The 13,026-nt window shown below is 38.6% G+C and overlaps 1 protein-coding gene across 3 annotated transcripts in view; it reads right to left on the bottom strand.

Annotated features, from left to right (window-relative positions):
• The window catches only part of LARP7 (La ribonucleoprotein 7, transcriptional regulator), a 29,002-nt gene extending 16,529 nt beyond the window's left edge, over positions 1–12,473 (bottom strand). For 2 of the 3 annotated variants that reach the window (XM_074154348.1, XM_074154350.1), the window contains exons 1-5: positions 7,485–7,683; positions 5,901–6,001; positions 5,703–5,786; positions 2,367–2,531; positions 1,577–1,667 (exon numbers count right to left, since the gene is read on the bottom strand). In XM_074154348.1, coding sequence (XP_074010449.1) covers positions 1,577–1,667; positions 2,367–2,531; positions 5,703–5,786; positions 5,901–6,001; positions 7,485–7,683 — 640 coding nt within the window. Of the gene's footprint in view, positions 1–1,558; positions 1,668–2,366; positions 2,532–5,702; positions 5,787–5,900; positions 6,002–7,484; positions 7,694–12,334 lie in introns of those variants that run through there. The other variant, XM_074154349.1, reaches the window with a different exon arrangement.
• Between the last annotated feature and the right edge of the window lie 553 nt (positions 12,474–13,026).

The following is a 13,026-nucleotide window of genomic DNA, read 5'->3' as shown; positions in this document are numbered from 1 at the left end:
AATACTAGATCAGATTAACTGACCTAAGTAAACAATCATGATACCATGTGTCATGATAATCTGGGATGTTAAATGAAAACACCCGTCTCTGCCATCTCTAACTACAGGAAAGGTGCAATACATTGTCCCAAAGTTCCTCCTAGGCATTTTAAGCAGAAGAGAAAAAAAAGATAAGTAAGACAGTCCCACAAAGTGTGAAAGACCTCTGGGTCACAAGGGCAGCCTGACTACACGATTCCTGAAGTACTTACTCTCAAATTAAAAAGGAGCTAGACTTCTTTGCTTCTCCTTAACAAATGCACATTTTGTTATGTCATCCCTTACTTGTCTTTGAGAAGGGATACCTTCCTCCTTCCAGGCCATACAACAAAGACAAGGAAATAAAAAAAGACCACCAGTTTGTATTCCAAGAATAAAAGGAGATACTCAGCCCAATGAATCTATCATGCTATGTAATGAACAATTATTTGCCTACTAAGTTAAAGAATGTTAACTTAATCAATCTGGAAAAAATCACTCTATTTTCAATACTGTCTACTTGCTTCAAAGTTGTCACAGGCAAGATGCAGGATAAAGCAGTAAAGAGTATCTTAAGTGTTTTTTAAAAGCATGGTTTTTCTTTGATTTTTTTTTTTTGTCCTAGAAGTTATTGGTGTAACAAAGAAGTAGTGATAATAGTGAGGAATTTAACATGACTCATCATTAAGCTTATGAAAAAAGACAGGAAGATGTCTGTATCTTGGGAAATTGTATTATGTCATCAGAAACGAGGAAAAATGGTTCAGTGCTCAAAGTTGCTACATAATCTTGTAATGCTGCTGTGTAAGTTATAATAAATAGTATATACTGGAAACATGCTCAACTGTGAATTCAGGATTTGTTTCTCAGCAATATCTTCCAGGTTTTTAAAAGTAATTATCAATCACATAAGTGGTGGAATTGTAAATATACTCTAAAAGGTTAATTCTGCTATAGACTGCTCTGCTGAAACAGCAGGAGTTCCAAAGAGGAAGAAAGGCAAAAATCCACTATTTTCATAGTTCTCTCACAGAAAGTTACAGCAGAGAGAACATGACCACAAGGTTTGCTCTGATATGTGTCAGATTATCACAAACTCACTTGAACAGTGCTCACGTTTACGTATAATTTTACTCTTGTGTCTGTATCTTTCCTTTCAATACTAATTTTTTTTAAAACTATCTGTGTAAAATTTGTCTTTTGCTAATGCTAAATGCTCGCATAATGATTTATTGTACAGTCTGAAAGTTGCTCTGTCAGCCTAACAATGACTAATGGTGGTAGCTTGCAACAGAGGAAAAAAGAAATCAAGTTCATCATCAAGCAGGAAAACAAATAGGTAGAAGTTTATATATTTCAGTTTTACATTTTCATTCTTAAGCCTACATTGGCCAACAAACAAACAGCAACATCCACTTTTATCAAGTTTTTAAGAAATGTGCAATTAGACTGCAGTAACACAGCAGTTCAAAATTCTCTCTTCAGAAGCTGAGGCACAAAACACTTTGCGTCTTGATTCCATTAACTTAATAACACTTACCTACTACACTGCTGTTACTTGTATTCAATGTAGGAACAGGCTTATTCTTCACAGTTTTGGGGAAAATGCCAGGTTTCCGTGGAGCTTCTTCTGGTGGATTATTCAAATACTTAAAAAAAAAAAAAAATATTAAAATTCACAAGCCATTACTAAAAAAAATCATATTTTATTTTTTTAAAGAATTCCATCCAAGTTAACACCAACAATCCTATACTCATTTGAGAAATTTATAGTCTCATAGTCTCTCATGACTCCAGAAGTATACATTGTTCTTTTAGTGGTGTGGTTGGTTTTGTGGGTTTTTTTTGTTGTTGTAGTTTGCTTCTTAAGTGCAGAGCTTGCTTGATTTCATATTATTAGTGTGATATTTTTATGCATGTTACCATTATGCTATTGAAAGATAAATGGTTTAAAACTTTCAAATTACATTTAAATACAGAAAATCAGGTATGGTATGGCCATGATTGTCTGATTAAATTTAATAGCCATTGTACCATTGCACAGAGATCTCTCTTTCCATAAAAGATGCCAAAAGTGGCCAACCAAACTATTAAAAAAAAAAAAAAACCCACTATGCTTCCACTAAGTCTCCAGCTTATTAACAGAATTACACTTCTAAAGAATCATGGGATTGATTGGAGTTCTTGGGGGAGGAGACATAAACATAACTCCTGTTAAGTTTGTAAATTATCATATTTTAGGAATTTCTCTTAAGATTCAGTAGGTGAACTAGTAAAGACTACGCCATCCAGATCACTGAGTGACGATCAGGAAGAATGTTAACAGACCAGAGGCAACATTTACTCACCTCAATAGCTTTCTCTGCTTGCTCTTTAGTTTCAAATTCAACAAAAGCAAATCCCTTTGGATCACCAGTAGTTTTATACCGGGGTATACTGATGTAAACTACATTACCACACTTCCCAAACACCCGCTCAATCCAGCTGTGATTGACATTTTTGGGAAGCAGCTCCTGAAAAAAAAAAAAAAGGAAATAATTTTCTCACTACTGTATTACCATTGTATCAGATGGTTTACTACATCTTTTAATCAAAAAAAGTTGTCACCAAGAAATATATCTAAGTTTGACGTGACAACATTTGGGAAACTTTTTTTATTTCAGTAATTATTCTTGTCAAGAAGTCATAATATTCAGGCAGTAGAAACAGTGATCTGAGCATTCATATACCTCTAGCAAATACCTTATAATCTAGATGTTCTTCTTCCTCCTGTAACAGCTACCAAGACCTCACCTGCAGCTGTATCTTTCCAACATGAAATATCTTTGTAAATTTAAGACCTTCAAGCAAACATAATTCTGCATTGTCTAAAATTATCCACTGCAAAGCACGTGGATTTTTTATTTTTTTTTTTTTTTAATTGTTGGTAAACCAGGTATCACAGAAAGCATTCTTGTAGGTCAGTAAAAAGTCACTACTCAAACTGATAAATTCCTGCCGGTAGCTGACATTTTAAAGCTTAGCAATTAGCCCTTTTGGTCTAGCTGATGAGATGCAGCAGAAACTTTTAGCCAGCTTCTTGAAAAATAAAACTAACTTCTTTTTATTTCTACAAACTCTTTAATATAGCAACACATTTTAGCAGCTTGTAGACATCATGTCTCAGTTCCTAAGTATCTCCCTTCACCTATCTAAGAAAAATCCAGTCATACCAATTTCTAAATAGACCCAACTGTACACCATTAAAAACCCTACTCTCAAACTCATGCCTAAATAACAATGGAGAGTCAGTAATACTTTTTTTTTTTTTTTTTTCATGGCAAGTTAACTGCACTAAAAGGTTTTCCTTGTAGGAAAACATTATTCGTCACATTCAGGTAGAAAACTGTTTTTGCATTAACTTTGCCTGCCTGAGAGAAACATTTCATTGTGGTTTTGGTAGAAAGCTGAAAAGCCAGTTACTTATGGGAATGAGTACAAAATAATAGCGTATGTCAAAGTGTAGCTTATGTTGAAGTATATAAAAAAAGTTACTAACCATAAGTTTATTTCAGAGAAATTTAATGAAAAACTCCCTCTAAATTAAATGATATTGTAAAAAAAAAAAAAAAAAAAAATTAATGAAGTTGCTATTCCTTAAAAGAAACACACCTTTAAGTCACAATTCAGAAATAAAGCTCTGACTTCCTGCATAAATTCAGAAAACATGCTACTGTTAGAGACAATCCTCTACAGTGGAGGCTTTACCTGTAACCTTTGTATTAATCTTTCTTTCACAGTCTTCAGAATGAAACAAAAGTTACCAACACCAACTAGTTCTTCTCCCCTCTTTTGCTATCTACGAGTCATTTAACATGGCTTAACATTTCTGTAATTGCAATATAAAAGGCAGATACCTTGTAAAATAGTTTATTAAAAAGGAAGAAAACCCATCCTTTTTGTTCACAGCAGAAAGTAATGGGTTGCTACATACTCTCTAAGTAAGAACTCCATGAATTCAGTAACTTACCAAGACATACCAGTCATCTATTTTGGTCTTACAGAAAAGCTTAAAATGAAAAACCATTTAGGTATTTATTTAGGCTATGTATAGACTATGTAGCTCATTAAATTTTGAATATATTTTCCAAAAATGATATAGACAACGTATTTGAGAAGTTCTAAGCAGTCCCTGTAATCATGTTAGGGAAATACAACTGGCACATTGTACTTAAAAAAAAACAAAACAAAAAAAAAAAACCCAAAAACACCTTTTCTAGGCTTTTGTTAAAGAATGCAGTGATGAGAGTAATCCAGCTCCTCTCTATCTGGATGGGCTGGCATTTTGGGCATAATTATTATGTACATTCATCACAGAAAGCTTGGTGCCTGCTTGAAATTACTAATACATCTGCTAACAGCTACAGGTATATACCAAAATTGGTATTAGCCACTGAAAGCTTGCTTTAGAGACAAAGGGAATTCCACACTGGCTTCAATCCCATTTAAAAATTGCACAGGGTTTTAAATAAGTGACAGTCCAACCATCAGATCTCTTTCCACACTACCACTTAAGTAGTTCAACAATATGACAACAGCCATTTCACTCTGACACATCTGAAATATCACACTGATATGTGGAGTTTTTCCAGCGGCACAAGCTACTTTCATTAAAAGAAATGAATCATTTCAGTATTAAGGTAGTCACAGGATAGGGTGCTATTAGAAGGATTTATTTTTTTTAAAGCCTCCTAAAAATAAGACTCGCTCATTTAAGTACATTCTGCCTTTAAAAGAATGACTTGTGTGTTACAAAACCAGAGGCACTTGCATTAACAGATTCCAAATTCAGATTGTACTTTCTAAAGTACCCCTGATTATCTTGCAAACTCAGGCAGATTCTGTTTGATAAAACTAATAAAGTTACTATTATAAAGCTTTGACTACATCACTGTAATCTGAAAATATTTCTTAGTAGCAGTGTTGCTCCTCTAGTGGCATTAACTAGAAAAGCCCAGTGAAAGCAGTAATAGCTAAATGAAAGTGCACCTTTTCTTACTACAATATGAAGCAGCTCATTGCTCTGCATTTAAAATGATTTAAGATGGTACAAGAAACTGGCATACCAAACTAATCCCCTTCTTGCCATGGCCCCTGCCAGTGCTCACTTGCCTTTACGTAACCTACTTCCGTTACACACGCTGCACAAGCAATAGTAGCCCCTCCCTGTGTTAAGAATAATACTGATGGACAGATACATTTCCAGTACAAAAATATTTACTGCATTAAACATGTAGCTTAACCTCACTCTATGGGCCTTAGCATTACAGGTTCAATACACCTGTAATGCGTTCCCCTCCCTCACACCGTCCTTTCATTTTGGAGGGGAAAAAAAAAAAACAAACAAACAAAAGACAATCAAATTCTATTAGTTTTTATACTTTATGTAAAATGTTTCTTGTAATAAATCCATGATGTTCTCAAAGAAAATCTATCTTCTAATTCTGATAAAACTATGTGGCTGCTTTATGTTGGTTTTGTTGCTCTTAATACAGTAAACAACACTATACAATTAGATTGTCATACACAATGCACAGTGGAGGTTGCACTCTTAAGGATTTAACAGCGAGAAAGCTTAAAATAGTTTCGATAGTTAGAAATAAAGCACTCTGCCAGACAAAATGCATATAAAAGTACAACCTTACCACATAGACTGTACGACTATCCACATCCTTTGGTCGTTCACCCAGGGGTTGGCGTCTTCTGATTCTAGTTCCTTCCAAATCCAACTAAAAGTAACAAGAAATGAACAAGCATTTTTCGTTAAGATTATTGCCTACTTCAGTACCTCTATCACTATTGCTCCAGTATCAGCAAATACAAGAGAGTGAAATATTACATACCTCTACAACAGATGAGCTTTTAACTGCTCGAGCTATCAATTTTCCATCAGTAGTTAATTTTTTCATTTTGTTGAAAGAAACAAGAAGTGATATGTCAACATCTAGGGATAAAAAAAGGTGCAAATGATGAAATCAGGTCAATCTAGAAAGCATTAGTTAAGTTTTCTTATCTGACATTAAGACTGAGCTAGTATTTTTGTAAAACAATCTGCAAGTCTTAAGTGCAGTATGTAACCATGCTGCCAAGGATTTACAGAAATTTTTTACCATCAAAATTAAAGTTTCAAGTAAACCTATGTTTAATTTTCTTTTGTGCTAACCTTTATCAAAAGGAATTTTGTTCTTTTACCTCCCACTGATAGCTATTGTCTTTGAAAAGAAAGGAAGAAACCCCCCTTTCTGATGTAGTTTTACAACACAAAAACAATTTGCATTGAAAACATGCCTCTCCTTCAAGTACTCAATTAAGTGTTTAACGCAGCCTTACCAACACAAAAGAGCCCCTGCTTGCACTTCAGTTGCAATGAGTCACGCTGCTAAAACCTTGACAGAAAATTATGTAGTATTATTCTTAATAAAAAAGATAAAGACATCCAAGCTTTAATATCTCTAGAAAATGTAGCTTAAATTTTATTCCTCTGAAGGCCTTTTTTTTTTTTTTTAAAGCTGGCTTGAAGTTCAATATAATTGAGGACTATACCAAGCAGTTAGAAGGTTAGACTTTTCACACGATGCAACACGACTAATGATTTACACTTAAAATAAATATGGATTTCTTAAGAAAACAAAAACAAGTAAACACTTGTGGAAACTTTTTTTTTTGTTGTTGCTGTTGTTGGTTTCATGGAAAAGGACCACCTCTTTTTACCGACATACCACAATGGTAGTCCATCTGCCGTAACACAATTATTTGAACAATTACACTTATAGGTTGCATTTACCACACATGTACTGTTCTTTAAAGCAAAAGCATACTAGTCACTGCAGCTAAGGTGTAAATTAATTTCTTCTTCAGAAACTAGCAAATACTTTCAGAACTAAGTTCAACTTCCTACTCTGAAATCAAATTAACCATGTCAAAAATCAGCCAAACAGAAGAGACCCACAGTAGCCCTACACAAAATACTCAATTTAAGGTATTGAACTTGTGCAGCACACACACACACACAGAAGTATCTGTATCTAAACTGCAAATCCAAATGACATTTTAATTTCTGCATATATCTACTCTGTAAGTGAAGTACTCTATCTCCAAGGCAAAGTGCTCCTTGTTTGCTTGTTCTTAAGATCATACAGAGTTAAAAAACGAAAATCAGGTCTCCCACACAGTCATTTCCACCCTGGCAGATACCTTTAACTTACGGCTGGTGGTAAAGAAGAGAAACACTAAATACAATTTCTAAATCTAGTACCAAGCTCTGCCTCCTGAGCTGCTAGTTCTAATGCTGGTTTCCAGCATGAAGCTACTGTCTTTCCCAGGAGTAGACATGCACCTCAAAATAACTTGTAACTGTCACCAGCAATACAGAGAAGAAAAAAAGTTAAACATATCTGTTTAGTGAAATACAGTGAATATAAACTTACACCCATCTCTGGACTTTTCTATTTGTTCTCGGAGAAATCTATCTTTGTGGAGATTAACATCGCCAAACCAGAAATCCACTTGTTTCGCTATATCTGCAAGCACCTGTTTAACCCTTGACCTCTTTTTTTTCTCTCTCTCTTTCTTCTGCTCAGTGCTTTCTTCTTCCATGGCTTTGTCTCTGGCAGTTTCGGTCTCCATTCCTGTCATTCTGTCAAGTGAAAGTTAAATATAACCTTTGAGAAAAATTAAAATTATTCTAATTTCAAGGACTAATAACTATTGTTCCATTAAAACATTACATTAAAAACTTCATGCATCCCCTGTGAGACTATGAGCCGTTCATTACTCGTAGCGCAGAAAAATACAAAGCATACAGAAGATGAGGAAAATTAGGTCACACAATAACGGTGCAGTGAAGACTAAGCTGGAACTGCTGTCTCATGGCACACAGTACTGCCCTTTAGCCACAGAGTCACTGGAGACAAGTTGGTACCGAACAGCAGGCTTTTCATTTAAAATCTGTACTATGTGTCCATTCAGAATGCCTTGTGAACAGTGCTCTCCCCATTAGAGTTCCAACAGCAACTTTTTAATTTACGCAGCAGTTATGGGATTCACAGTTCCAACTGCTTTTCCAACTTATCAGATAAGCAACACAATTAAAAAATATATATATATGTGAATTCTTTAAAGCACTTGTTCAGGTCACAAAGTGTGTTTTAATAACACATAACTTCCCTGTTATCAGAAAAGCAAGCTACTTCCTAAAAAGAACCTACAAAAACTAAGGTTAAAAAGCAGACCATTTCCCTCCCAATAAACCCATCTTCTTAGACTTGAAAAAAAAAAAAAAAAATTGTTCTCCACTCCCCGTATCTCCCAGTACAAACCATTAGAAAGAACACAAAAAAAAAAAAACAAAACCCAGAGCACTACACTTCAGAAATTACCCCTTTTACATAGAAGGCAGAGCAGGAAAAAAACCCAACTGAATTATATAGAAGACTTCTAAAAAGTCTGGCCAAAGGACCACACTCAGCAGGCATGTATCGTAAATCCAGTGGTTGCAAACAGGTCACACACTGGCACACATACAGCAGCTGAAGAGCTCGCTGCAAAAAATTTATGGTACAGCCTCCAAATGAGAAGTACCTATTAATCCTTATAAATAAATACAATGTAAAGATACACTGAGATACTTAGTTGATATTCGCTGCAGGTCTGGCAATAGTAAGGTTTTTAAAATTGTCTTTGTTACGTCAAAAATGCAAACTAGTCACTCTGTGAATTGCCAGAGCCCTACCAAAGAGCAGAAATTCAAAGTCTTCCAATTCCACCTTTGAATATGTTGTAACACATTCTTAGTTGCAAGTCCCTGTAGCAATCGGTACGTGCCACACTTAAACAGACATTTTTCTTTTCTTTGATTAGGGCTTTTTCATCAACTGTCACTGATTTTAATGGCAGACCAAGTTCTGTCAGAAACTCAGAATCAGGCCCCTAGAAATAAAGGGCTACTTAGAGGGAAGTGACTTAAATGTACAGATTTACCTGAAATAATATTAAAACTTTTTGATGCATCAATTCATCTTTTTTGTTCACAGTTCAATTCACTGTAGCCAGTTAGTCCTCCACCAGACCTGCCTGTCACCACAGTACTTCATTTTACATGAGCAAACCAAAGTGATACTGCCAAAAGCAGACAGCTTTTTGAAAATGAAATTAACACAAAAATTAAAGTAATTAATGTAGCAATCACCATATGAAAGACTTCTCAGCTCTCTGCCAAGGCAACATATAAGGAAACGTGACTAGAGCCATCAGAGAGGAAGCCTACCTCTGCAACAGGATGACAAAAATGGAAATGGTCTTCAAATTATTGTGCAAATCAGGCTTCTTTAGCCGGATATCAGTTTCTCTCCCTGCTGTGAGCTGACCACTCAAGATAGTGAAAGGTCAACGATTACCTTGAAAAGATAAGCCAGGTAAAACTCCCAACCGAAGCAGAAGTTCCAGCTGGATTCAAGCCTTTCAGCCTTAAGATAATATTGTATTAATTATCAGCCAAACAATATACTACTTAGCTGAGGACTACAGTGAGTTGCACCATTAAAGGTAAAAGCATCATTAGGAAATACTTTTAGTGGCTGAACAGCATTAAATGACCACACCAGCATATAATCAATGTGGCTTATGTACAGCAAAGCTTTATTTTTAAAAGTCATCTAAGTGTTTCATACATTTTAAGTCACTCAGCCTTGGGACTTTTTTCCCAGGAGAGAGGTTCTCATTCAAGCTTAAAGAAAAATAGCTGCAAGTTGTATTCTAGGCTTCACACACACACCCCTCACTTTGAGCTACTTGCTTTAGAAATGAACCTTTGCAAAAATCACTTTGGAGGAGCTTGGAAATACAGATTCAGAGCAAATGTCAGCTACAAATCTATAATTAAAACCTGTATACAATCTTACATTTAGTAGTGAAATACTCATACCTGATACGATACAAAATTAAAACTCAGGATTTAAGAAAATACTGTTTATAAGTAAGCGTGTCAATAACTCATAGCACTCGCTTTTTTTGTTGTATTCTCTTCATTCTCAATTACTCTTGCAAACCTCAACTCATGAATGGAAGTTGCAATGCCAAGATACAAGATAGTGCATTTTTGTGGACTTGCCAACTTTTACACTGCCAGTCTCACAACCACAAGCACTATTCTGATACACAATTAAAATCAGAAGAAAGCAAAAGCAGGGTCAAAGCTTCACTCTGTTAAACCAAACAGCTGCCATCCCTTACCTTTCCTCAAATGAAATAAAATCACAGTGTCTCTATGTGGGACAGTGAAACCAGGAAACGGAGGGACAATTAAGCAGGTGGAAAGAACTCTAAGAAAGCAAAGATAATGTAAATCAAAATAATACAAGTCCAGACAAGACCATAGTAACTTATCTATGTTCTTTAAAAGAATATAGAACATTAAACACACTGGTGCTAACCTGAACACAGCCAAGTTCCAAACCCAACTTGTATTGTTATAAAGATCTACAAAACCATAATCAAATTTAACTGGGGTAATCTGGGGTCTGGAAGAAACAGTTATAAAATATCTGCTATTCTTTTATATTAAGCATTGATGCAAATGCTTACTTGTTTTGGGCATTTTAAGTAGCAAAATGGAGCGAAGGAAGGATGAGGGGAGGAGAAAGAATCATTCAAAACACTTTTTATACTATAAAAATGTTTCCATATAGTCAGTGGCAACACCACCTCTTCTGGACACTTACTCCAAAACAAACACAAGTATTCAGCAAGCCTGAAACTACTTTCAAAGACACATTCTGTAGTCTACCTTGGGTATTCTTACTCTAATATACACACAGGCAGAGCAGCAGCAGTTTAAGTTCCCGCCCTGCCCTGTAACTTCAATCTATGGAAAACAAGCTAAGAAAAGAGAGAAGTGAATACAGGGGGCTCAGCACAATTTTCTTAACCTAAAACCAGAGAATGTCCTGCTTTTTCCCCACTTTTAAGCAATGAAACCAATACATCATTTTAAATCTACATTTAAGGCATTGAAGAGATATCACAAAACCAGTACGCTCACAAACAGAAAGGGCTTTGCTTCCACATGACAATGATGGGTGTTAAAGCTGTTTCCCTACATAGACAGACACCACCATGGCAGCCCCGACGTGGTTACCCTTTCCTCTGTCATCACAGGAGGCAGAAAGTGGATTTTTAGGAAGATGCTGGCCTACACATGAGACTCCGGTTAGACGGATTCAGCTATATGAACCAACAGTTCACTGACACCAAAAGGGCAGCCCAGCCCTCTCATCTTAGTTGCTACACAGTTCTCCCTCAGAGTACTGCACCCTCTGGTAAGCCAGTTCAACCCTGGGTGGTTTGGGTTTTTATTTTCTGGTCCTTCCCTGCTGGATGAGTGGGTTAAATGAACTCATTAAGGAGCTGAATAAGCAGCAAAGCTGATGAAGGGAAGCAGCAGGAATAAGCACTTGGGAACAGGGCAGAGATGGGTACAAAAGCAAGACATTTTGCTGCCCTGTTAGCAACTGCACACAGACTCGTCCAGAAGCACTGCACAACTGTAGGAAAACCGTATCTTCTTTACCATTCAAACAAAAGGGCGAAACACAATGCAAAATAGACTTTTCTAGCCCCAACTTAATCTTTGTCAGTGTAACAGCTGGCTAAATCCTAGTTACTGAGGAAGTTGACTGCCATACATTTGCCAGTTGCACAGCTAATGACTACTGCAGTTTTCAGCACTGCTGCTGCAACGGCTCATGAACCTTATATGCATAAGCTAGTGGACCAAGCGTGCATATGCTCGCCCAACGTCAGCCACTCCCCCTATTTCCCCCCCTCAACATGGGACCCTCTCCTCTAACGCCAGCTGTCAGGCCTTGACCAAGTGCGAAGGCACCCCAGCCAGCGAGCCCCAGGGAGACGGAGACCCAGGGAGACGCCGAGGGTCACGGCCGTTTCGAACGCCTCAGGAAGGCGTCACACATCTCGGGAGAAGCGGGCAACAGAAGGGAAGGACACCCAGGAGCCGGCCACGGGGGAAGGGGAAGGACACCACAACAGGCGAAGCCAAGGCCGGGTTCAGGGACACGAGTGGCAGTAACCGAAGGCAACAGTACCCTACAGAAACGGCTCCTTCCTGCCCGCCCTCTGCCTGAAGGGCCCGGCACGCGCAGCCCCCTCAGCCCAACGGCCACCGCCTCAGGCGGCGCGTGCGCACAGTGAGAGGGGTCGCAGCGCCCCCTGCCTGTGCCGTCCTCACACCGGGCCGCCCCCACTGCGCCGCACCACTGACCTGCCGCCGCACACGGCGGGGACGCCGGACCACACCGTCCACCTCTCGCAGTGGAACCTGCCCCCTCCCGCCACCACCGTCACAGGTCAATCCCCACGCGACGCGCGGCCCCCGCAAGGAGAAAAACCCCCGCGGCGCCGCCCGCGCATGCGTAGGGCCCCGGCGGCGGAGCGCGCCTGGCGTCGCGGCACGTGACTTCCTCCTGGGCGTCGCGGCGTTCTGACGTCAGGCAGGGCCGCGGCGGGAAGTTCAAAAGGCGGGAGGGGAGGGCGACTGTGGCTGTTATGATCCACCCGGGGCAGGTGGGTAGGGCTGGGGTCTTTGTAGGGTCTCTCAGCCGGAGTGACACCCCTTGGGGGTGGCGAGTGGTGGCGAGTTTCCTCGTGGGACGAGCTTCTGTCTCTGCGGTGGCTCGTCGTAAGTCAGCGAAGGCCCCGGGGAGGCGGTCTGGGAGCAAGGGCCACCGTGTTGAGGGAAACGCTTATGGCTGATGAGTTAAAAAGGGCTCACCGGGCCTGTCTGGGCTGTGTGGAGAAAGTGGATGTGGTAAATCTGTGCGAATGTGTGCTAGTAGCGTTCCTATTCATCCCTGTTCCCATGGCGCCCCATATTGAGTTTCAGTGAGTGTTGGCATTTATCCAGCTGCTCTTAGTAGTAATTCTGCATCCTTTAAGGGTGTACATTTCTTAAGT

The sequence above is a fragment of the Numenius arquata genome, chromosome 10, assembly GCF_964106895.1.
Source record: "Numenius arquata chromosome 10, bNumArq3.hap1.1, whole genome shotgun sequence".
Classification (NCBI taxonomy): Eukaryota; Metazoa; Chordata; class Aves; order Charadriiformes; family Scolopacidae; genus Numenius; species Numenius arquata.
The sequence above is the reverse complement of the archived record's forward strand: the minus strand, read 5'-3'. Positions and strand labels throughout refer to the sequence as shown.